This window comes from Oryzias melastigma, linkage group LG16 (genome assembly GCF_002922805.2).
Source record: "Oryzias melastigma strain HK-1 linkage group LG16, ASM292280v2, whole genome shotgun sequence".
Taxonomy (NCBI): Eukaryota; Metazoa; Chordata; class Actinopteri; order Beloniformes; family Adrianichthyidae; genus Oryzias; species Oryzias melastigma.
The window spans coordinates 26,421,855-26,448,135 of NC_050527.1; the positions used below are offsets into that span (position 1 = coordinate 26,421,855).

A 26,281-nucleotide genomic window follows, 5' to 3' on the forward strand; every position below is an offset into this window, starting at 1 on the left:
ACCTTTTTTTAAAGAACTCTCCAGGATTTTAAAAGCTGCTGTAACATTATTTCAGGAAGACGCTGAAGTTTCATTTCACGGTCAGTAAATTAGTGTTTTTTTGGTTTTCTGTTCCTCTAACTCCTGACCTGCAGGTGCGACAGAAAAACAATAGAGACTTAATGGTTTGATAATTAAAAATGACGTTGACAGTCATCAAAACAGTGAATCTGCAGCTGTAACAGCAGAAACATGTTAATTCTCTCAGCAGTTTTTGAATCTGAAATCTGCCTGTTTACCAACTTGATCTGATGAAGGCTGGCGAGCCGTCTCTGTTTATGCTGTGAAGTCAAGAGGAGAGATGAAGAAGAGGAGCAAGAAGGAGATGAAAGACAGAAGTGACAGCAAAGGAGTGAGGAGGAGAAGGAGCAGCTCTGACACACGAAACAAAGGGGAGACAAACAGAGAGGCTGGAGAACGCAGATAGAACCCTCTGAGAGTGAAAGCAGAGAGGAGGATCAGTGAGTGGAGAGGAGGCGGCGGAGGAGGGAAGAGCTAAGGAAGAGGGGAGGGACGAGAAGGCAGGGGAGGACCGGTGCGAGAGGAGACAGAGAGGCAGATCTGGAGCTTGACAGAGCAGCGGCGTGCAGCTGAAGAGCGGACTGAACACACATGCACGGACGCACACGCCTCTGAGGAGTGTGGAGACATGCACAGCCGGCTGCTGCTGCACATGGACACACCAACACCAGCCGGGCACCACGGAGGAAATACAGCAAACCCCTGAGCTGTCGGAGCGATGGAGAGCAGCATGTTCTTCGGTGAGTCCGTTTGTGTTCTGTGCATGTTTACATCCATCATCTGATCCCCAGGTGGGGGTCTGACCCCGCAAACACGTGCGATCCCACTTCTTCTGGTTTCCATTAAAGAAAAGGAGCGTGAAGTTCCTGACCCAGGAGAGCCGCTCAAGTGTGCTCTGTCACAGGCGGAAAACGCACATTCCAGCCTCTTCCACATTCAAATGAGTTCCAGCCGGAGAATCCTCTCTTCAGGTGAACTCCTCCCTGATCCTCTGCCGGAATCCAAGTCCTCTCCGAGTTAGGAGGCTGGAGAACCGCTGGAAGAAGAAGCTCTGGAGGACTTAGTGTGACTTTTAGTTAAGTGCTCTTCTCACGCCTGTCTGGGGTTGGACGGATAATTACGCAGAACTCCAGAGTTTTCAGAGTGTGATTTGTTAAGTGGAAGGCTTGTCTTTATTTTCTGGGGATTAGAGCGGCGTGGAGTTACTGACCGTGCAGCGGCGGGAAGGATTTGCTCCTGAGCAGCCTCCAAATGAATGAGCTGTCAGGTGCAGAGACAGCCTCAGCTGGAGGTGGAGGAAAAGGGAGGTCTGGATGGATGGATGGATGGATGATGGATGGATGGATGATGGATGGATGGATGGATGGATGGATGGATGGATGGGGAACGCTGGGACCTCTGACCAAAGATTTGGGATGTTGCTTTTGTCTCTGGGGCTTCACGTAAAAACCAAACAAGAGGTTGAAAAGGTTTCAGGAGGAAAGTTGTCTTCGCTTTTATGCATGCAGACCTGAGTGCACAGCAGGAGAAGGTAGATGGTATCTCTTAAAAGATTAATACCATCATTTGCCCCCCCCCTCTCTGTTCCTGCGGTTTAAGTGATTTACAACATCTCCTGACTCCTGACCTCTTTGAAGAATAGAAAGCCGTTAGAAACCAAAGGTTTCAAACATCGAGCGTGTTTGGATCTGATTCCCTCACAGCTGTTTGTTGGTCGGCTTCACGCCTGTTTGCAAACAAGAAGAAGATGATGATGATGATGGTGGAGCTGAGTCGGTCTCAAAGCCTTCAGACTCCACCTAATGTGTTGGGGTGAAAGGATTCTACTTGAAGCCGAGTACGCTGCTGAAAGATGGAGGAAAAGATGAATCTGGAGAGGAAAATCACTAAAAAGTAATCATTTTAAAGTAATTTTTACTTATCAAGGAATCTTATAATAAATATTAGGGGTCGATGAATCACTACACCCCTAATGAATGTTAAAATCTAGAAAACAAGGAGGTACGAATAATAAAGGCTAACTGTTAGATAGAATTATTATGAATTGAATGCTATACAGCCCAATTATATACATATTTTTGCTAGTTCTAAGCAAATGGTTTGTTTAATTTTGGGTTTTTATGAACCAAATTGTTGTTAATCAGTGATAAAAACTGGATATAATCAGTGGAAATAAATCATTTTATAACAAAACAAAGTAAGAATAACATCTTGATAAATCCACATGGAATTAAAACATTTTTTCTAGAACATAAATCGATATATTTTTTTAAGAATAATGACAATGAATTTTAGTCTAACTTTTTCAACTTTAAAATAACATTGTTAAAATTGAATCAAAAATTAAAGTAAAACTTGAGGCTTTTTTTTTTACCTATATGCTAATCTTAAAGTCCCCCCATGGCAATTTTTTCATTTAAAAAATCGTTCCCATTAGTGTTTTACTTATGAGGATGAAGTTTTCAGCCAAAATCCCTGAAACCTAAACGTCTTAAAGACATTTTTCATGTTGATCTGAAGCCTCAGTTTCCAAAATCTCCTCTGAGGGGGCGTGGCTTTTGGAGCTGAGCAGCCCTGTGTCTCGCTAAAGTAAATCTTCATCATTAAGCAGTATCGGTAAAGTCCAGCCGTATGGTTCTGATCCGGATGTCAGCTGGACGAGGAAGTCAAGATCTTCATGGACAGAACTTCCTCCAAAATCCTGATTCTTTCTCCTTCCAGTTCACCAAAGACTCTTTTAGCTAATTCTCCAATGTTTATTGACTGTGATCAATACATTCAATCATTGGTTTCTCAGAGTTCTTGATAAAATAATCAAAGCTAATGTAACCGGATCGATTCTGCGTTGTGTTTATGGGGAAGAAAGACGTGGAAGCACAGCAGCACCCTCGGAGATCACCTCCATTTATTGCGGATCTGACAATTTTCCAGAAAGGAAAGACACAGAAATCGCGTGTTAGCTGCCCGTTTTAGCTCCTCTCCCACCGAACAGTAAAACAGGAAGGGGAGAGGGAAAGCGAGCGCCCAACATATATAGAAGAAACCACAGAAGAAGAACAAACTAAGGAGGGGTTACCCAATGCTGAATTCAGGGGGAGAAACTAAACTTAGACAGTCAATATTTTGTGTAATTAAAAAAAGATTTCATCTCGTTACACTAACATCAAAATGCTCTTTCATTGATTTACAATCCTTTCCAACTGCGGTCAAATGAGCCGCCGTTCACATTTCCGTGGTCACATCAAGAAGCTCCGTGGAGTCTGGTGGAGATTTTCCAGCGTTCTCAGTCCTGCTACCGTAAGTATTGGATGAAACTCACACCAAAAATCCAGTGATGCTGATTTGACCACAGAAATGTGAACGGCGGCTCATTTGACTGCAGTCAATGTGAAGATACCATCTTCTCTTCTCCAGAACCTGAACTAGACACTAGGAACAGATGAGGGTTTAGTGCATGTGCAGCAGAGCTGTTGATGGAAAGAAGATCATTCATTCAGACAGAGTCTGTCCAAGACACTTTGATTGATTTAAATGGAGAAATACTCAGAAATGTAAAAACAAAAATATGACACACAGACATGTTAAAAACTTAAAAAATATGTGGGGGACTTTAAACCTTTCAGAGTAAACTATATCCATATATATGATCATATATTACCTTTAGCACACTAAAGAATAAGTTATTTATAAAATAAGTAGTAAGTAAGTAAGACGCCTCGATCTCTGAGGCTCCACCTGTTGCTCCACCCATTTCATGACGTCATCCTAGAGCCGGCCTCGGCAGCGTGTCTTCATGTCTCCCCACGAAAACCAACACCAATAACATCCAAACTTGTGCAGATATAAATGTGTTTACCGTAGACCGTAGTAAGATTTATTTTGGAGCTCGACTAATATTTCAGCTACATACTAGCTGTTTTGGCTAACCTAGATTTTTTTTTTTAGCTTTTTTAGCCTGTTTTGGAGTCAGACTAACATTTATACACTGGCTGTTGTGGCTAATTTAGGTTTTTTAATATTGTTTTTTAGGTTATTTTGAAGTTTGGCTATTTTTTCAGTTACATGCGGACTGTTTTGGGTAAGCTTTTTTTTTTTTTTTTTTTTTTTAAAGCTTTTTTTAGGTTAATTTGGCATTTTGCTAATATTTTAGCTGGCTATCAGCTTCAGTGTTTTCAGTTATCATCTTCAAATTCAGCTTACAGCATTCACATTAGCATAATAGCAGGTAATGCTATATATCTAGTTCATAATTTCGTTAAAAAATTACAGTTTTAAAGTAAAAAAAAAAATAGTTTTAGAGTGTTCAATAAACGTTTATCCTGTTCGTTCCGTGACCTAAGGTGTGTTTTGGAGTTTGGCCCCTTGTGAGATTGAGTTTGACACCCCTATAGTAGCTCCTGAAAGGGGCGGATCTTACTTTGTGACATCACCCTGTGAGAACCCACTTGTTTTCATGGGTTGAGAGGCGCTGGTGCTCAGACTATAGGTTTTTAGGGGAATTACTAAGAAATGTGTGAAAGAATCAAACACTTTATACACTTTATAGTGAGGAATGAGCAGTATAAAACACTTAAAGGCTCAAAAAGTTGATTTTGCATGGTATATCTATTACTATCACCTATTATTATTGCTAAGAGTTTGAAGTAAATTAATTTTTACTCAATTTATTGATAATTTCTTTATTTCTAGATCTGTGCTCCTAATGAGACAACAAAAACTGAACTTCAAACCTGCTCGAACATCCTGAATGTCTAAAAACATGTTGAAGTCTTTGTAAGTATCCGTGGTTGCAGTGCTGTGTCTGCATGTTAAGGGTCAGCAAACACAATCAGCACACGGCGAGAAAACACAAAGGTGCTAATCACAACTGGAACCTCGTCAGCATAGGAATGAGTTTCAGTGCAATCCAGATTTATCGCATAATTGGATTTGTGTGAGTTGGGGGGTTGGCTGAGTGGACCCGCAGCCTCTCTGGACAGATCTTATCCGAGGACACCACGACCAGGCGGGAGGTGGAGGAGAGCCAGTGCAAGATGATGATTAATTATTAATGCCAGTCGGCGTCCTCCAGACATCATTTTTACTCCCCCCACCACTGCTGCTCTCCACATAACACTGCAGGAGTAAAAAAACCAAGATGCACAAATCCTGCAGGAAGGTTAACTCAGAGGACAGTCGGAGTTTGAGGCCGACGTCTGAGCGTCATTAAAAACAGACGAACTCTTTTCACTCCAGCTCTGAAAGCTGTAAAACTGGCTGAATGTGCATCAAGCAGTTGGTTTGTAATCTGATTAATTACAAGGTTGACCCCCAAAGCCGGAATCAGCAGACGGCATAAACAAGTGTTTACATGTCCAGAGCAACATCTCCTTCAGGGAAGGTTGGCTTTCATTTGCCGCCACTCCTGGGGGGGAAACGCGGCTCTTTAGCTGCAGCCGCTTGTCCCGAATCAATTACCACCAGTGTCTGTTTGACTGTTTATTTGGCCAGATGACCTTTAGTCAGTCAGTCAGCGGGTTCGATCCTCCTCCTTCATGTTCCTCTGAGACTACACTACATACGTGATCCTTGATTTAGGTCAAAACTGGTTAAAGCTCCTGTCTGAGTTAAAAAGAAAGTTTTAATTTGATTGTTTTGTGGGACTTTTCAGCACATTTTTATCTTTAAAGTCCCTCAGCATCAATAAATGCATTTAATTTATGACAGATTTAATCAACGTCAAGTAAAAAACAGAAAGCAGCTCAGAACCAGATAAAAAAAAACTTCAAAGTTACTATTTCTAAGTAGAACAACAGTTTTCTTGTTTAGATTTTGTTGCTTTTTTCCCAATATATTTGATTAGTTAAGCCTTATTTTATCTGGTCTGTAATATTTTCTCTATTTTAGCATTCATCTAGGAGTTTATTTCACCAATTTTTTATATTCTGTTCACTAAGAGTGAGTCTGAATTCCCCCCTAGTCTCTATATAGTGCGTTCTCCAGGCTCTAGTGATGTCCAAATCTACCAATTCCAAAATCGAGTGCACTAGAAATCTCCCAGAAGTCTTTGCGAAAAACTAGCATGCATCGATGCTCACTAGGTTAGCGAATATAGACCACAATGCATTGGGGTTGAACAATTTTCAACAAAAAAAACATGTTTAAATGTAATTTTTGAATAAACCATCTACCATCAGAACACAGTGGAGTCATAAATAACATCATGAAACATTCGTACTGATTCGATTTTGACTTTATGAAATCGGTGACGTCATATCCGGCGTTTGGAGGAACAAAGGAAAAATAGTGAGCATTGTATCTGAATTACCTTTAAAATTTAGAGCACTAGATAGCTCGGCACTATATAGTTTTTAGTAGTTAGGGAGGGATTTTGGACATAGCTCACGTTCACATTCTTCTCCTTTTTTTATTACATTTTTGAGTTGATGGTTTACTCAACTTAAACATTTAATTTGCTAAAAAATATATTTTTGAATGTAACAGTTTAATGACATTTTGTTAATTGATCCAATTTTTCACTTTTACAGTGTACCATATTCAATGTAGTTCACTTTCAGCTTATCCCTTTCGGGGTCGCCACAGCGTAACAGCACCCACTGTTTCGCATCAGTGATTTGGCAAAGTTTTTACGCCGGATGCCCTTCCTGACGCAACCCTGTACTTGAGGGATACAGGGACCCAGTTAGGCAGTAGCGTCAAGGGTCTTGCCTAGGGACCCAATCTGGGTGGGGATCAGTGGACAACCCTGGGAATCGAACCCAGGGATCCTGCGTTGCCAGCCCTTCACCTAGCCCACTGAGCCACGCAGCCGCTTTTCTTTTGCCTGTTGATCGGCGCTGTTTCACTTTCTCACACTGATTTCACTAAATATTTAAGCCTTTATTTTTTCTTTTTTAGGATTTTGCGCTGGTGATTCAGCCGCTAATGTTTCTGTGCATCACTGCTCAGTTGACTCGTATCCCAGCTGATGTGTTTTCCCTTCAGCTTTAGCAGAAGAAGAGGAATTCTCAAAACATTCACCTGTTTTCACAATAAAAGCCCGACAAGTGAACACAGCTGAGCGTGTTGGTAAGGACAGAACTGCAGACGCCACTATTTACATACGTCCTCAAGATAAATCAGGCTTTAATAACTTCCCATTTTATGGGATTTAACTTTTATTTGAACATCTGGAAGGAGTTGGTTTCAGATTTGTTGTTTGAGAGCTGCAGGCTGAGCTCTCTGCAGAGCTCTGTGCGGTCTGAAATACATATCTGCGGTTTGAATTTGCATAGACAAACTCGGCCTCCTTAAATCAGCGATTTGGCTTTTTACCTGCCTGTGTCAGTGTCTGCGGGAAGCTCACAGGTCCCCGGCGGGCAAACAAATGAGCTGCGGGGGGATTGTTTGGTGGCCCGCTCTTCTTCACGTGACCTTTAGTCTTCTTTTTGATTACTGATATCTTAATCCGAACAAATGCCGCAGACGTGGAGAATGGAGTGGAGGACAGAGCTGCAAGCAGCGCCGGCGCTCGTGCACCAGTTATTTTAATGACTGTGACCTGCAGGCCCCTCAGAACCGAGCCGCCGCTCCCCGAGCGACACTCCATGCTAAGCAGGCGACGGCTCCTGTGGTTTTTACCTGACTCTCTCGTCTTCCACAAACCAAAATGAGAAACTCAAACTCAAATATTAGCATTTTTGTCCTAAATTGTGTGGGTGACCAGCGGTGACCGTGCATGAGCGCATAGTTTCGAGTTTCAGGGTGACGGTCTCGTTCTTCCTCTCCTGCCTTTTGTTTTTGTCTGCTGATAATGATGACGGATGTCGGGCTGGAGGATCTGCAGGAATGTGTTGAAGCTCGTCGGCTCAGTTTGTTGTTTTGTAACAGAAAAACAGACTTGAGAGAACCCTTCGATGAAGATCCTGTTTTTTGAGTTTCTAACATGTCTGTGAGTCATTTTTCTTCTGAAAGGCAACAAATGTAATATGAATTTTTTTTTGTTTTTGCATTTCTGAGTATTTCTCCTTTTAAATCAATCAAAGTGTCTTGGACAGACTCTGTTTGAATGAATGATCTTCTTTCCATCAACAGCTCTGCTGCACATGCACTAAACCCTCATCTGTTCCTAGTGTCTAGTTCAGGTTCTGGAGAAGAGAAGATGGTATCTTCACATTGACTGCAGTCAAATGAGCCGCCGTTCACATTTCTGTGGTCAAATCAGCATCACTGGATTTTTGGTGTGAGTTTCATCCAATACTTACGGTAGCAGGACTGAGAACGCTGGAAAATCTCCACCAGACTCCACGGAGCTTCTTGATGTGACCACGGAAATGTGAACGGCGGCTCATTTGACCGCAGTTGGAAAGGATTGTAAATCAATGAAAGAGCATTTTGATGTTAGCTTTGATTATTTTATCAAGAACTCTGAGAAACCAATAATTGAATGTATTGATCACATCAATAAACATTGGAGAATTAGCTAAAAGAGTCTTTGGTGAACTGGAAGGAGAAAGAATCAGGATTTTGGAGGTATCAGCATTTTCAGCTAGCTTCAGAGTTTTCAGCTATTAGCTTCAGCATTTTTAGTTATTATTTTCAGCATCTTCAGTGGTTAAATTCAGTTTATAGCATTCACACTAGCATTATCACAGGTAATGCCATATATCTAGTTCATAGTTTTGTTAAAAAGTTACAGTCTTAAAGTTTTAAAAATGTAGTTTTAACGTTCAAACTAAGGTGTGTTTTGATTTTGGCCCCCTGTGCGATTGAGTTTGACACCCCTGATCTACATTATACTAATTCAGCGGCTGTATTAAGGTGCAGCAGAGAAATCCAACCTGTAAACCTGTCTGCGACTCTCGATGAGGATCCTAGCTGTTTGATCTGGAAGCAGCAAAAGGAACAAAGTGTTCCCTCGTTTATCGCGGGATAAAACAACTTATGATAGGCGGAATCCTCGGATTCTAAATGTTTTAAGGCTATAAAAGTCACTTTTCTCTGTTGTTTAAACTCTCAAAGTTGAACGCTCATAGAAAAGAAAAGTTTAGTTTATAGAATGAAAACAAAGAGCATTTTGTTCAGGAGATACGGCAGAAGGATTAACGAACACGGTCTAAAGCCAATCAGGATGCTGTTAAAAGAAAAAAAAACAGCAAAGTTGCATTTAAAACGATCTAAAGAGTGAACCACATTACAGAAAAGGCAAGTTTTTACAGTATAAAGTGAACCACAGATTCAGATGAAGCCTCAAACATCACTCGTTTGTTTCAAATCAGCGACTGGAACTGTTGTCCTGTTGGAGAAACATTTCAGAGGTTATAGGTAAAATACTGGTGACATCTTTGACCTTGAGCCCGGTTTCTGGGTCAGAGGGACAGTAAGTCAGCTCTACGTCTGCCAGACTGTAACATCCTGACAAATGCAGAACATTTTTCTGTTGTGGATCAGAGACAAACCTACATCCAAAGCAAACTTGTTGTCATTTTTCCTCTGGAATGCCTGAACTGTTTGCTCCATGAAGGACTGTTTCATGATCATGTGGACCTCCAGTTTACCAGTCCCAATATATATATATATATTTTTTTTTGTTGATTGGGATCTTTTGCTTTGTGAAAATGAATTTTATTTTGAAGTGCACTGCTGCAGTTGTAACTGTGGATCAGTGTTGTGCTAAAAAGACGATAAAAAAACATCCTCTGATTTCACACCAAGTTTTTGGTCAACCATCGCGCTCCAAAGTGAAATATCGGAGTCGTTCTGGCAGGAACGTTAGCTCGGCGGTCCCCGGAGAACAGCTCCTGATAAGTTTTGGGGGTCCTCTTGAGTTCGGTATTTGCGGCTTGGAGGAGGATCAGTCTCTGTAAATTTTATTTGAAGCGTTTAGGCTTCCCTCAGGAGCAACGGCAGCAGCTTTGGTGATCCGTTTACCTTCCTGCTGCTGCTGCTGCTGCTGCTGCCAGTGGCACAGATTCCCTCTTTGACAAGCCGCCGCTTGATTACGGAATAACTTCAGAATTAACGCGCCTGCCGTCCTCCTCAGTCACACTTTCAGCTGGAATTGGTTTCTCTGAGATGTTACATGGAGCTTGTTGTTTTTCATGACAAAATACTCAGGATAAGCAGCAAAGAATGATAAAAGCAACACCTGGATTTAATTAAACGTTAGCTGGGATCCTCCCACTGGAGAAGATCTGCAGTGATGAATGTGTTTCAGCTGGCAGAGGAGCTTAGAGGAGAACATCTTCCAGATAGAAGTGAGTGGATTTTTTTCTGAGACGTCATAAAAATATTTCCATTTTGAGAATAATTCAATGTAATGGAAGTAAAAAAGAAAGCCTGTGAGGTTTTTAGTGAAGCAAGAGAGAGAGAAAAAAGGTTTCAGTTTGTGTTAAAGCATCAGAGTTTAGATGGTTATTTTCTCTTCATTTTTAGTATTTAAATGATAGCCTGTGGCGGAAGTATCATAGTAAAGGTTGTTGTAAATATATATAATATAATAATTGTTCATGCTCAAATTATAAGAGATACTTTCAGGAAGAATGTTTGGTGAAATCAGGAGCATCTTGGGATACAACATTTATGTTTGATTGGGAATGTGGTGACATTTCATAAACATACCATCATCAAATGCAAACATTTGGGATTTTTCCCTCTTTTTGAAAAACGAGGGCTACATTTAACACGTAAAACCCTTTTGTTGTAACAAATGGGGCCATTTTTGTAATAATATAAAAACATTTACGCTTTAATTTGTTTGAAAAAAATAACAAATTAAATGACAAATTAAAATGACACTTAATATATTACATAATTTATTGTATGAAATATTTCACAAACCTTGAAGCCAAATTTGGAGAATTTTCAAACAGGCTGAACTCACTGGGCACAGAAACATCTATTAGAAATTTAAATTTCTATTTCTAATCTGTAGATTGAGGCAATCACCTTCGACTGTCGCCCAGACCGCACTGCACCGGTCCCTTCTGAGCTCTTCTCGGGCCCACTGGAGAGCAATCCCACACTGGTTGACCCTGTCGAGGCCCATAGGAGGATGTGTGAGCCCCAGGCCTGGCTCCAGGGTGGGGCCCCGGTGATGCTAATCCGGGCAACATTGCAAAATCTTTGGGGTAAATCAACATAGCTCCTGTGATCACTCGAGCACTCAAACCCCTCCACCACATTAAGGTGGTGGTTCTGGAGGAGCCAGTTGAGGTGGCTTGGTCATCTAGTCCAGATGACTCCTGGACGCCTCCCTGGGGAGGTGTTCCAGGGATGTCCCACTAGGCGGAAGCACCGGGGAAGACTACCGGACTACGTCTCTCTGCTGGCCTGGGAACTCCTTAGGGTCGCCCCAGAGGAACAAGAGGAAGTGACTGGGGAGAGGAAAGTCTGGGCATCTTTGACTGTGCCCCGTGGAGGAACGGAAACTGGATAAATGTTTTTTTACTTCTTGGACTGATGATTACTAGTCTTCTGTGAAGAAAATCACAGATAAAACTAATTGTAAAATTGCAGTGTTCCTTTCATATCAAGAAAATATATTTTTTAAAATACCTTAATATACATCTACAACACATTCTCTCTATCAAGTCATTGATGTTAGGTTAAGGACCCCTCCGCGTCACTTTTTGAAGTTTTGGGTGTCCCCAGCTCGTCTTTTTAGACATGCTGGCTGTTCCCATTAAAGTACAGCCCCCCCTCCCCCGGGCCATGACCTGTAACCATTCCAGTCCCGGGAGGCCTGAACCCAAACCGGACGCCCTAACCCTGCACCAGACGCGGTATCTGATGCCGTGCCAGCTGTTGTGCCAGGCGCAAACCGGATGCGGTACCAGACGTAGTATCGGACTCAAACCGGTACCATTCATGATACCATATGCGAAATGGATGGGGGTACCTGACGTGGTACCAGACATGGACTCAAATAGGTTCCAGGCGTGGTACCAGGTGCGAAATAGATGCAGTACCAGACGTGGTACCAGGTGCGAAACGGATGCAGTACTGGAGATAAAACCAGTACCAGGTTAGGGTACCGGTACTGGAGGCGTCCCGAGGACCAGTCCGTGTCCAGTACCACATCCGGTACTGCATTCTGAGGGCTGACGACCCTTAATTTAAGGAACATCTACCACATCAAAAACAACAAGTTGGGGACACACCGTCCAAAAGTGGCGTGGAGGGGTCCTTAACCAAACGTCAATATGTGACGACCTAGAGATGAGAATGTGTTGGCATCTAAAGAAGTCGTACAAATTTCAGAACTCTGTAGGTAGACCTCTAATAGAGTGAGATCATAGAGTTAATGTTCATCAGACATCGCCAGTAGATGTACACGAGTTACCTAATAGTCCTTTTGTATCTGGTGAGAAGAAGACAACAGCTTTAACTGGATATAAATATTGTAAAAGTGCATTTTTGTTTTTGTTTTAGAACCACAAATATAAAAGAATGCATCAAACAAATGTGATCAATAATTTAGGTTCCAGACATCATTTAAAGAAATTCTGTTGTTTTTTTGCATCAAACTGACGGTCTATGGACTCCATCAAACTGTAAAGTTTGCCTGAAGAATCGTCCTTGTTTGTTGTTCTCTGCATCAGCAGTCAGCTAACAGAAATATCAAAGACTGGCATCAAAAGTGCAATCCAATTTGCTCACATCATGCCGCTGTCAGAGACGGTGACACATGGAGATCCATCCTATATCTGGATGTTTTTGTTCACTTGTGGAACAAATTATCTGTGTGATGTGGCAGAGCAGAGGAAAATCCCAGATGTCAGCCGCAGCGACGAGTGAGATTTCATTTCCTATCAATCAGCAAACCAAACATGAACCCAAGTCCCATCTCTCGTCTTCACGGCGGCGCAAACAGGCGGGTGAACGGCGGATTTGGCCCGCGGCGCGGTGAGGCGAGCCTGAGGCCTGACGTCAGGCTGTGGAGATGGGACGCACTGAAGTTCAGGCCTCTACATGACAGCAGGCTCTTTTTCCAACAGATGGCAGCGCTCCGGCGGCTGCAGGGAGGAGGCAGGAGATGGAGTGAGCGGCAGCCTGTGGCTCCTCCCACTTCTCAGCAGGTCTTCATGACTTTTGCCTTTTATCTACCCCTGAGTGCTGCCTGAGGACTGAGACGTGGCACAGCCTGCTCTCGTTTTCCTCCGGACGGCGATGCGGATGCTGCATCTGCCAGCGTGTGAGCTGCCATTAAGGATGGAGAGAAAATATGGTTCTCATTACAGTTTGGTGGAATAGCATCTTTAATTCCTGATGTTTTGGAAAGCTGCAGCAGCTTTTTTTGTTGGCGTTTTCCCTTTGTCCCGCTGTGCTAAATTCAGTCCTGTTTCCAGTTGGTGGTTTGTAAAGCTCTGCGGCGGCGGCGGCGCACTCTCACACGGCAGTAAAAACAGAGTATTTACTTTTGTTTGCTTAGAGATGTGTGGATCAGTGCTCTCCCGCTAATGAAACATCTCACGAGGCACGCTTTCCTCCCAGCAGCTATTATGACTGAAATTTCACAATAAGAGCATCTGTAGTTTTCAGCTTGTTGCTACGGCAGTTGATGTTTTGTTCCCGCCAAACCACAGAAATGAGCTCAAACACCAAATAAATAGTCAGAAAGGGAATAAAGGCCACATTTTGATGCATATAGTGCAACATTTTTAATCAAATATTGTGATTTTTCCAACATATAAATGCCTAGAAAACAATTATTAGTGAATTGATGTGTAGAGATTACAGGAAAACATTGTTCCTTAACACAGTTGAGCCTCTTTATTATGCAAAAACAATGTTAGTGAAACAAAAAAAATAAATTAATAAAAAAAAATGAAATTTGATTAAAAAAAAATCAACCTAGAGCCTTTTAACAGATCCATTTTGACTACCAGTAATTAAATAAAAATGCTGTCCACTCAAAATTGACTATGTGTAATGTTTTTCCGGTTTTAAATAAGACCAGTCTTTTATTTCCGTTTGTTGCTAAATACACTCATCAACTTAACAACTCTTTGTACTATTCCCGACATTGTCTAATTTTTGTTATTTCTTATATGCTATGTTAGTTTGTCTACTAATGTGTGTATACTAGGGCTGTCAATGTAAAACTAAAAAATAATGAGTTTATATTTATTAACGCTAATTAATTAAACTCGGCAAAGCAACCGGCTTCCACAGTGTGCGTTAATTTCTGATAATGCTCACTTCGTTGGGCTTTATCCCACTTATAATGGAATTGAGAATACACCTTAAAAACTACAAATAATCTATTATTTCGGAAGTATAAATAGTCTATTGTTTTAAATCCAGGAGAAACTACAATTCCCACATTCAGGATCATTGAAATCCCCCTTATATCCTCTGTAGAGTTTATTGAAGAATATTTAGTGGTTTGGAGATATTTATATTTATATCCTCTACAGAGGTCCAAGTTGCATTGCTGGAAGTCAGAAAGACAAATAAAAATGTATTCTAGAGAACTTACCCCCTCAACTGGTGGTTAAATATTAATATAGGCTGTAATTATCATCATTTATTTTTATTTCCTTTTATTTAACCAGGAAAATCCAATTGAGATTACCAATCTCATTTTCAGGGAAGTCCTGGCTCTGTTAGTTTAATGCAAAGCATCAATTTCATTTAAAGTCTGTTTACAAAGATTTACATTTTCAAGCCTTTAAGCAAAAATGTAAACTTGTTTATTCCGGTTCTTAAAATTTCCAGTTCTTTTGTAAATTATTTCAGGTTTTGGCAGGAGGAGAACAGAAATTAAACCTTTCCAGCTTCTCTGTAAAGTCACTAACATATAAAATCCATCATAGAGAAAAAAGTCATCAGGATCTCCAAGAAAATGAAGACAAAAAACTCTTTACCTGTTTATAGTTTTGTGATGTACTTTATAAGTCACAAAATATTCTAATAAAATAAACATTCAGGTTTTTTTCTCTCATTTTTTTAAGTAATCAGATAATGAATTATCTTCTTTTTCAAAATGCTTGATTTAAGAATTTGAACTTCCTTTTTGTGTAATAACAAAACAAAATATTTGAAATAATAAAAAAATAGAAAAAAATTAAGTGCAGTCCTGTCTGCAGAGTTCATGTCATTTCAACAGATCATTTAACAATTTTCGTTTGGAAACTTAAGCTCAAATAAAAGCATTTAAGAAAATAAAACTTGATAACTCTACAAGGATAGAGAGAATAGGAATATACTTTCCATCAAACTCATTTTGACAGAAGCCCCGCCCCCAACCCCGACCCTCCGGAGGATGTAACAATTTTAATATACATTTAGGAGAATATTTATCTAAAATATATATAAAATTGTTATGTCATCTCGAGGGGTGGGGCGGGGCACCTGTCAAAATGACTTTGATGGAAGGTGTAGGGTCAAAGGTCACCTGTCAAAACGAGTTTGATGGAAAGTGTATTTCTATTCTCTCTATTCTTGTAGAGTTATCAAGTTTTATTTTCTCAAATGCTTTTATTTGAGTTTAGTTTCCAAACGAAAATTGTTAAATGATCTGTTGAAATGATATGAACTCTGCAGACTCTTTCTTTGGAGCAAAGTTATTAAAAAACAGCTTTTAACCTTTAAAAGATAAAGGTAGCAGTAAAATCCAAGCTTTTCCTCAGGAAATAAAACAAATTTTAAACATTGAAATGGTGTTCATATAATGTGCAAAAGCCCCAAACAATCCAACAGTTCAGCCAAAAATGCCACAGAAATCCCTCTTAAACCTTAAGAAACTCTGCCTGCCTATTGTTTTTCTAGAACTTTCTCTCCATACCATGTTGTGCTGCCGATTACATAATGATGCGATTCTTCAAATGTTGGACTTTTGTAGTTTTTGGAGAAGGAAACCCTCTGGAAAGAGCAGAGAGTTTTTCATTTTGACGGCACGGAGCAGCTCCTGCAGGCAGCTATGGAACAACCAGGGGTTTTTATGATCTGAGGAGGCTAAACCATTACTTTTTTATACGTGGTAAAGAAGATTTTGAATTAAATTCTCATTTTAACTGGAAGCTGGAGTGGCTACGATGGGAGAAATGTTCTCATGTTCTCTGAATCACTCCTGCAGCTGCAGCTCAGAGCAGCTGAAGGACTTTCACACTTTGATTTGGGTTTTCTGCTGAAATGGAAACCCTGCAGTGCAATCCGGGTGTTATGAAGACATCTTTCAGTGCTGCTTAGATCACACAGGTGAGGGGGGCGGCTCCACAGGTGTGTTTGATGAGAGAATCAACATAAATCTGTTTCCTTGGATTAAGAACTTCAGGAAGCAGAACAAGCTGAATGGGACAAATTGAATACTTTTTTTTCCAAAATGGCTGCTTTTCTATTGACTTTGTCTCCATAGCAACCATTTTACTTTTTGGTCGTCTGGGTTTGACGGACAGGTTGGTGTCATGTTTAGAAGAATCGGCAAAAGTAAATATTTAGATTTCCTTGACAACCAAGGTTTTTTGTTAACAACGCCCACATTGTTAAGATGTTCATATCGTGTAGTATATCGTTTTGTTCAGCTTGAGCTAGGGATTCATGTATTAATTTTTTTTTACAATATTTTGGTAAAGTACGAATAAACAACTGGGAAATGCAATTTATGTGAGCTCGCCATGCTAACACTTTTCAAAATCTACAATCTTTCATTTGAATATTTTCCCCCAGTATTTCCCAGTGATGCTCAGCGAGTTGGGAGATGACAGATCAAAATCCAGAGGACGAGTTTAAAGGAAAATCAAACCCTAAATAATTTTGTCTGTTGTATAAATATGACTTCAAAAGTGCTGTCCCGGTCCTCGTCACATTTTTGACAGTTTAAATGTGTTTAACCCTTTAACAACTGAGGTGTCACCAGTTAAACACAAACTCTTTAACATACTGTAACTTTTCAACTGTTTACACAATAATTCCAGTTTATCTACTGGAATTATGTTGATCCTGTTAACAAGTAAAAAATCCAGTAAATCAAATAACACAAACATTGGAGCTCCGATGTTAAAGGTTTAATTCCTGAAATCAGTCTAAAACCGCCTCTGTGCTACCCCCTACTGGTTGAAACGATGTATTACAGTTGTATTTTGTGATTGGTCACAGAAGTTTCACGTCATCATGCTCTACAGCTCCAGTATAAAAGCCCCGCCCATCTTTGAATCATTGTCGTGTTAGCGTTAGCATGGCTCATAGGTGTTTAGCCTTCGGTTGTCAAAACTCTACTGGCTTACACAGCTAACAGTGGACTTGGAAGCTAGACAACAGTGGTTTAGTTCTATTACTATTGAATATAGGATTATTTTACCCCATGAGAGAATTTTCTTGCCCCATTCATTTCTGGGATGGTTTTCCCGATGTGATGTCATCATCACAATGAGAACAATTCTAGTAACTCTAGCAGGTACTAGGGTTGAGGAATTTTCTAGTTTTTGCTGGGACAAAATTTTTGCTCAAACATGCAGTTAGCAAACATGCTGTTCCTTCAGTCCAGATGGACAGAATAAAAAGTCCTTAAAGTGTTTATATGTTTACTGTAAGTCATCAGATAAACAGTGTGATGAACTGTGAGGGTTTTATGGTGGTCAAAGAGGGCATGTGGGGGTAAAAACTGTTAGATTGATCTATAATTTATCTTAAATCTCCAGATTTTGCTCTGCATCAGGATCAAAGGAGATCAGAGGGAGTCGGGAGGTCGTTCTGAGCCCCAAATGAAGCCGTTCCTTTGGCTTAATGAAGACGAAAATTTGAACTAAAACTTTATAAATAAAACATGAACGGTCTGCTGGAGATGTGAGTTTAGGGGAAACTTTCTCTTCCAGGAAGGGAACAGGAAGTCAGAATTATCTGTGATACTTCTTATTTCAGCTGACCTGCTAACAAATGGTTTAATTTTACCATTTTAAAGTCTTCTGTCTTTTTTATCGCACTTTATTTGTGTCACAGCATAAAGAAACTAACATTTTTAGCCATTTTAAATGAAAGTCTTCACATATAAATCTTCTTTCTGTCTTTATGGTTTGCATTTCATGTTTTCCGTCAGCTGGAAGCTTATTTATTTCTGCAAGGACTTCCTTTCAGCTGCAGACCAGCTTCCATGTTTTCTCTTCAGGTGTTGCTTTCAAAAAATGTTAATCACAAGGACGTCACATAATTAATTTTTTTTTAGCCTAAAATGTGTTTTTTATTTGCTTATAAATCACAGCCTTCATGTTCTTTCTTTTGAATTTGTGTAAAACTGATGATTTTCATGTCATCTTTACTGCACAGAAGGCTTTACAACGTTTTTTTAGAATTAAGAAGCAAGATAAATTTGTTAAAGAAGCAAACAACTTATTTTTATCATTAAAGCGAATTATTTTCTAAATTGAGTCAAACCCAAAGGATTTGATGAATCTGATTCCTCCATCTGTGACGAGGAAGTGATGAGGGAAGCTTCAGAGACAAAAGCCGGTCTCCAGGATGGAAAACCGTCTTCGTTTAGCCTGTAAAACACCTTCAAAAAGAGATTTTCCAAAGTCTGCTCCAGTGTGGAGCCACAGTGGCAGAAATACCGCGAAATCTTCATGGAAAGGCCATCAGAAGGAATTTCCCCGCCGTCCTCACCGCAGAGACTTTAAAGTGTGAGGACTGAGAGCGGAACGTTTTCCAGCTCCAAGCAAATGGGAATAACACCTAACTGCTGGGCATGGCGGTGGAATTATCATGCAATGGGCTGCTGGTAAAAATGTTTAAGGCAAAAAAAAAGAGAATTAAAAACTGAACAAGGAAGAATACAAAATATTCCCAAAAAGGTTTTGTTTTCAAAATGTAAAACTAAACTTTCATGATTTTCCTCAAACGTTTTTGTGTATTTTGAACTACGGTGGCCCTGAAGTGCAAATTACACCTACAAATCCCTCAATGCAAAAAACACATCACACCAATAATTAAAAAAAGCTAATAACAACATAAAAAACATTAAAAAAAAAAACGAAAACAAAAGAAAATAAACATGAAACTCTTTCAAAAGCAAAATTAATTTTGAGAAATGTATTTGAAATGCTAAAAAATGAAACACAATAAGAAACTGTAGGTACTATTGAACATCATTGATTGGATGACGGTATCAAGTATCCCATCATGCCTAAAAATGCCATCATTCAATCATGTTCCATAATACCTAACTTTTCCAGCTCCTTGTCATGTTTAATTTTTTTGATACCCTGACTTTTTGTCTCCCCATAATGCAATTTTCTTTTTAATGGAAGCTAGAAAAGCTGGGTGTTATGGCACATGGCTGACTGATGGTGATATTTCTCCTTGACTTCCTCTGAAAGTTTTTTGGCAAGAACCAATAATGGATATCAGCATCCAATCAGTCAGCAACTATCTTCTCCAGTTTTTTATTGTGCTTTATTTTTTAATATTTTGCTTTTACAAATTAATTTGGTATTCCAAAATAATACATTTTTATTTTGTTTAATTCTTAATTTTTTTACTATTTGTTTTGCTTTTTGAATTGTCGTCGTGATCTTTATTGTATTTTAGACATATTTCTAGTTTTAGCTGATATTTTAATCCCCTTTTAAATGCCAACTTTGAGTAATTTTATTCTATTTATAGATTTTATCATATTTAATATCTGTAAATGAACTACTAAACTAGTTTATTGTTTGACATTTTATATACATATATATATATACATATATGTATGTATGTATATATATCTTTGAAATGCTGCACTTTGAAGCTTTTTTAAAAACCTTTGGAAAAAATATACATAGATTATCTCCTAGGTACGACGGAGTAATAATGATAACTATCACTTTAATGGATGTAAATCAAATTGAAATGTGGATGTGTCTTTCTTGTATTGAGAACATGGAATATTTGGAAAAATATATGTTTTATTAACAGAAATAACTGTTATTTGAGTTGTACCTTTCTAAGTTTTTGATGGACAATCTCATAATAATTTGCTGTGACTTAATGTTGATTCTAAGGTTAGTAAATTATATTTAAATAAACATGTATCCACTTAACTGGATATCTTGAGGTTTCTCCTCATTTGACTCAGTTCTGAATGTGAGACTCGGAGCCTTGAAGGTTTTTTTAACTCCCGTCTGAAATAAGGAGGATGGATTGCAGTTGGACGAAGCAAACACTCGGGGTGGGTTCACTGGGATGTAAGCCGTCACATTTTGGCCGCAGCGCCGTTCCTGCTGTCGTCTGCAGCTCAACATGCTGCCTTTGCTCTCCCTCCTGCAGGCAACACATGTCCGAGTGGCCTCATGCCCGCCCTGGTGCGTCCAACCCTGCCTGCTGTCCAGAGCTCGCTGGCGATGAAGCAGTTCCTCCCGATGCCGTTGGACACGGCGTCGGCCGTCAGCCTCTTCCCAGGATTCAGCGCGGTGAGTTCCCTCAGAAGGTCACGCGGTCTGCTGGCTTATCCTTACCTCCAGGTCACCCTTGGAGGTGTGATGCCTCTGACAACTAGAAAAGTTGCATTACCTGCGATATGCTCGTGTGAATGCATTTGCTGAAAGAAGTTGCTGAAGATGCTGAAGCTTTTTGCTGAAAATGGTGACACAATTTACTTTAATTACTGAAGGGATTTGCCAAAAATCCAAAAGCTATTTGCAAAATGTTAAATTTGTTAATGAAATCTCATTAAAGAACTATGAAAGAGCACTGATGTTGACCTAAATTTCTGAAAAAATCGTAGTAAAATTGCTAAAAAATCCCTAATACATGCCAATTTTTCAAAATTATTTAGTGTGTTGCTTAAATGTGAGCTAAAGTCCAAATTAGCCCAAAAAAGGTCAGTAGATGTCAAATTAGCCAAACAAAGGTGTCACGTTGCTCAAATACGTACTAGCTAAACTGCAAAATAACCTAAAATTCCTCTGAAAACTAAATTAGCCAAAAACGTTAGCTTGAAGCTACAATAGAAGCTAATCTCTAGATTAGCCCAAAAAGCCCCAGCAGATAATAAATTAGCCATAAAATGTTAGCATGTTGTTAAAATATAAGCTAAACTCTAAAGTAGCATAAAAATGCTCAAGAAACAAATTATACAAAAATGTTAGCCTGTTGCTAAAATATTAGCTAAACACCAAATTAGCCTAAAAAACCCCAGTAGACAACAAATTAGCCACAAAATGTTTTGTTATAAATATTAAGTTAGCTCTAAAGTAACCTAAAATTCACAAGTAAACTAAATTAGTCAAAAACGTTAGCCTGTTGCTAAAATAGAAGCTAAACTCTAAATTAGCCTAAAAATCCCAGTAGATGCCAAATTGGCCAAAAAAGCTAGCACATTGCTTAAGTACAGCTAAACTCCAAAACAGCCTAAAATTCATTAGTGTACTAAATTAGTCAAAAACATTAGCCTGTTGTTAAAATAAAAACTAAACTCTATATTAGCATACAAAAAGCTCAGAAAACAAATTAGCCAAAAATGTTAGCCTGTTGCTAAAATATTAGCTAAACTCCAAAATAGCCTAAAATTCCACAGTAAACTAAATTAGCCAAAAACATTAGCATGTTCCTAAAATATTAGGTAAACTCAATTTTTTTTTGAAAATTACTATAAAATGAATATATTTAAAGGTTTGTTGCTTATCTGCTTAAAATGTTGAAGTTTGAAGACGTTCTCATTCATTTCCTATGGGGCATATTTTGCTTAATATTTAAAAAATTATAAGGTTTAAAAACACCAAAAGTACAAGCAGTAATGTCCTGAACGAGCTGAATGTTTTGATACCAAGACTCTTTAAATTGCTGAAAGTGAGATTTTGTTTTTACGTGGTGAAAAACGTAGAGAAAGTAGCAGGAGAATCACTATTGTGTGAATGCTGACTTTGCAATCACTCAAATATTCGTGTCTGGTTGATGCCGGACCTCCTCTGCCTCGTCTTTGTGGGATTGCTGCCTGCAGGCTGCTCTCTTTAATCAAACATTATCAAATATTTCATTAAAGTGAAGCTTTCAAGCCTCGGAAAATGTCCTGCAGAAATCCTCCTGAACTTTGACCCTTTCAAGAAACGTCTTTATGCAGAGCTTGTTGCTCTTCACTAATGAAAGAAATGCAGCGGCGATGGCGGCGGCGGCGGCGGCGGCGGCGGCGGCGTGTGATTTCTCTGATTATTGTGCACTTACCCTGCAGCTTGTTTGTTGCTTTATTGACAGCTCTTCATTAGGCAGAAAATGGAAGAAAGACTTTAAGAAGAAACTCCCAGAACAACAAATATTGGATTTGGAGCCACAGGTCGTTTTGTTGCCCTTGTTGTAGCTCAGTGTGCTCATATTTACCCTTTTAGTTTGTATCTGCACTTGTGCCCTCCGGACAGTCTGACTGTATTCACAGTATCTGCGTTTACATGGACACAAGTCATCGGAATAAACGCCTGATCAGAAGGAAATACTTGAGCGGCCTCAAGATGGCGCTAGAAACAATCTATAACCTGAAGCTGAAATTTCCTTAACTTTAGGAAACCCTTTCAATACTTATACTTTAAAACCTTTTCAGAACTATCAACTTTTTTTAAATGTGAATAAACTGTAACTGTCTCACAGTTTAGTGTGAAGATGAGCTTCAAATGGGACAGAGAACGTTAATTGTTTTATTCTTTCAACCCAATATTAACAAGTGTTCCAATTTTTGTAAGTACACTGGTTTATCTCTGGAGAAAAAGTCGCCAAAATGTAATTTTTCTCTGAATATCAGCTGATCATGTAAGCAGTTTTTTTATATCAAAGGGAAAAAAGGTAAAAAACTTTAAACGGGGGGTTCCGTCCTTTTGATTTCTGGCTCAGATTATGTTTTATTGGGTCCAGCTCCGTCAGGGGGAGGGACTTCTGACTATTCATTTAATATTTTTTCTCTGTGGACAGATTCTCTTGGAAACTCTGATCCAATCAGATCCAAATTCAAATTGAGATAAGTGGGTTATGCTGATTGTTGACCCAATCGTGGTGCATGTAAACAATGTATTCAGATTGTGATCATGCATAGAAGCTGTGGCGCTCCAGAGGAGGCTTTGGAGCGCACACAAGACCGGCCCCTGCTTCACGCGAGCGAACTGTTTGTGTGTGAGCAGCTGGACTCTGTAGCTTTGTGTCTGTGGGCATTGTTAAGGTTCCTTGTTACGGTGTGCGCTCCAGAGGAAGCTTCTGACCGTAGTCTGTCCAGCTGCTGGATTCCGGGGAACCATGTCCTCTAGCAGGACGGTGTAGGAGCTCCAGAGGCAGCTTTTGAATGTTGCTCCCAGCTTTGAGCAGTCTTGTGAAACCGTGTGAACAATAATGTGAATTTGTGTTACCAATTATGTCCAGAAAAAAAAGGCTGTTCTGATTCTCAATGTTGTTCTAAATGTTGTTGTTACGTATTAACATTTACAACTGGAGCTCCAGTGTTTATGATCTTTGATTTACTGTAACTTTTACGGCGTAAACACGATAATTCCAGCAGATTGGAGGAAAAGTGAAGGAAAAAAAGCGCTTTTTTCCTTCCCAATCTGCTGGAGTTATCATGTTAACGGTGGAAAAGTTACAGTTTGTTAAAAATGTGGTATTTAAGCGTCATAAATAATAATAAAAGCACGTGTAGAAGATCGTCTTGTTAATGGCCGTGTTTGTTTACAACAGAACTCCGGTATTTCTTCTTCTAAGGACATTTCCAGTATTTGAAATACTTCAGCCCATGTCAAAATGGTTTATTCTGATCGAACTTGTGGCGAATGCAAACATTTGTTGTAACCAGATGAAGTTTGTACACATTTCAATTCTAATCCGATCATTGATCCGATTAAAGACATGTAATCCAGCTCCTGAAGCAGCAGAGTTCACTTGTAACAAATAGAAACTTTTATTCTCAGGTGGAGTTTCAGAGGAAACCTGATTTTAGTAGAGAGAGGGGCGTGTAGTGGTGAGCCCTCTCGCCTCACGGTGAGAAGGTTCAAATCCCTGCTGGGTCATTTCTGTGTGGACTTTCTTCTTGAGCTTTTGTGGGTTTTCTCTGGTTCCAGTCCATAATCATGCTTCACAGGTTCATTGGAGACTCTCTCAGCTGTAAATGTGGTCTGGTGGGTCGGTGTCCCTGTGATGGACTGGAGAACTGTCCACCTTACCTGAAAGGGTTGGGATAGGCTCCAGCAGCCATGTGACCCTGATAGGAAATAATCCGGTTTAGAAATGACTTTTGGCGTCTGTTGGCTCTCTGACATCTCAGGTTTTGTCCCTTCAGCATTTTTGGATGTTGGTCTGTAAAACATGAAGTTTAAAATACTAAAAATAAACTTTTCCTCTAAAACATCCAACTTTATGGTTATTTGGGATCTTGCTCTTGAACTCTGATACTTATTTTGAATTTTAGTAAGTCATGTTTTGGTTGAGATGTTGGCTTGTAAATGACTGTTTGTATTAAACAATCTGATGTAAACGTCTGAATTTAGGATTTTTGTTTCATGTTTTCATGTTTTCATGTTTTCATGACGCTCCACCGGCTCTACTTTTTTGGTTCCTCCATGACCTAAACCCATATTTTTTTTAATCAACTGTGTTTCGTTCTTCAGCTTTAAATTTGTACTTTCAATTTACTATAGTTTATATTCCATGTTTTTTTTAAATGGAATGAATGTCTAATAAATGCATTTACCTTTTAAAATGTTTGTTTTAGAGTATTTGGGTAAGAAATGTTATTTTTTTCAATAAAACTGATCAAATATTATTAATTAATTATTACCATTATGATGAAACTCACTTTATAACAAACATTTTCTTATTTCTAGTGTTTTATTTAAGTCTTTTTAACCATTTTGGGGTTTTTGTGGGAATAAATTTAGTTTTGAGAGCAATTTATTAATATTTAGAAAAAGTAAAATAAAAGTCTCAAACACTGTTTTGTTTTCAATAAATGCAAGACAAATTAGATACATGAATTACTAAATCTTCCCTCAGGGATCAGTGAAGTCAGCAGCATCTCTGACGTGTCAGAGCGAGCGGAGTAAAGCGGCGGCGGCGGCCGCTCAGACTGGGTCTGACTTCACTGCAGCCATGTTTGTTCAGAGGCTGATCTGCATCAGAGCAGCAGCTGTTTGCATGCTGCCGCTGCAGATAAGATCAATAAAGTTATCCCAGAAAGATGCAAACTAAAGGCTCCAGAGTGAACCATCTCAGCGATTGCTCTGAATTGAAACACTTTTAAAGAAAAAAAAAGGTTTCACATATTTATAGAAACCTCAAGGAGCTTCTAAATTCACAGAACTGTTTGGTCTGAACCATTTCCGTATCTGACTGTAAGAATCAAATGCTTGGAAGTTAGAATTTTACCACAGTTTTTTTCTGGTGTCACCATGTTTTATTGATCGTGTATAAAGACAGGAAGTGAAGATGATCCCAAACTGCTGAGCTCCTCCTCACTCCAATAAACACATGAAGGCTCTCATGACGAAGCATCACAATGATGAATGTATTTTTAGGATTTTTCACCATCGTTGGTCTTATTCTGGATAGATGTGGTTTATATTGTGGTTTTCAACATAAAACGTGTCGCTGAAATTAAGATGGGGCTCTACAGAATCCAGTAATTAGGAAGAAAATAACTTTTAAACCTTTTTTTTGTCCAACATAATTTAGGATCTTGAAAATGATTTGTATCAGATTTTCAAATGTTAAGTGAAGTTATATATTTGAGAAAATTGGAAGTGAATAGGAACTAACAACCCCCCCATAGTCACTCGATAACTCACCTGGTTTTAGTTCCTAAAGACGTTTTTATCATGTTCTTGTGGCATTTCTCTGTTGGTGGAGGACATAGATTAATGAATTAAAATTACATTTCTTAGAGTTCATGTATTCAAATTGTTGTGAATCTGGAGCAGACGAAAAAACAAAGATGGAAAAAGCTCGTAGCAGTGATGTAGCTACTCCCAGCTCCGCCCCATTCTGATGCATCCACTTACAGTGCAGACCAATAGATCTACGAACGTCTTTGTTTTTCCTCGTCTGAGCTGGAATCTGGATCGAAACTGTATCGCTGGATTGCTCTGATATCACTCGACATTTTTGTCGCACCAGTGAAGTGTAGTTGGAGACGTGAGAAACGGAAAGCTGGAAGGAGAGAGTGTAAACAGGCGGATGGCGGGAAGCAGGGGCGGACTTACTCTGACAATGGTCCCGCCCACAAATCAGTAGTGATAAGCGGATGAACTCCTGCCGCTCTGCAGAAACTATGTCCTAGAAAATGACACATTTTTGCTTAATT

General features: G+C 39.4%; 1 protein-coding gene across 4 annotated transcripts in view; it reads left to right on the forward strand.

The window, feature by feature from the left end:
• The first annotated feature begins 375 nt into the window (after window positions 1-375).
• The window catches only part of znf385d (zinc finger protein 385D), a 135,870-nt gene continuing 109,964 nt past the window's right edge, over window positions 376-26,281 (forward strand). The window contains exons 1-2 of one of the 4 annotated variants that reach the window (XM_024258628.2): window positions 376-800; window positions 20,284-20,426. In XM_024258628.2, coding sequence (XP_024114396.1) covers window positions 779-800; window positions 20,284-20,426 — 165 coding nt within the window. In that variant the 5' untranslated portion in view covers window positions 376-778. Of the gene's footprint in view, window positions 801-10,258; window positions 10,296-20,283; window positions 20,427-26,281 lie in introns of those variants that run through there. The other 3 variants (XM_024258627.2, XM_024258626.2, XM_036215833.1) reach the window with 3 other exon arrangements.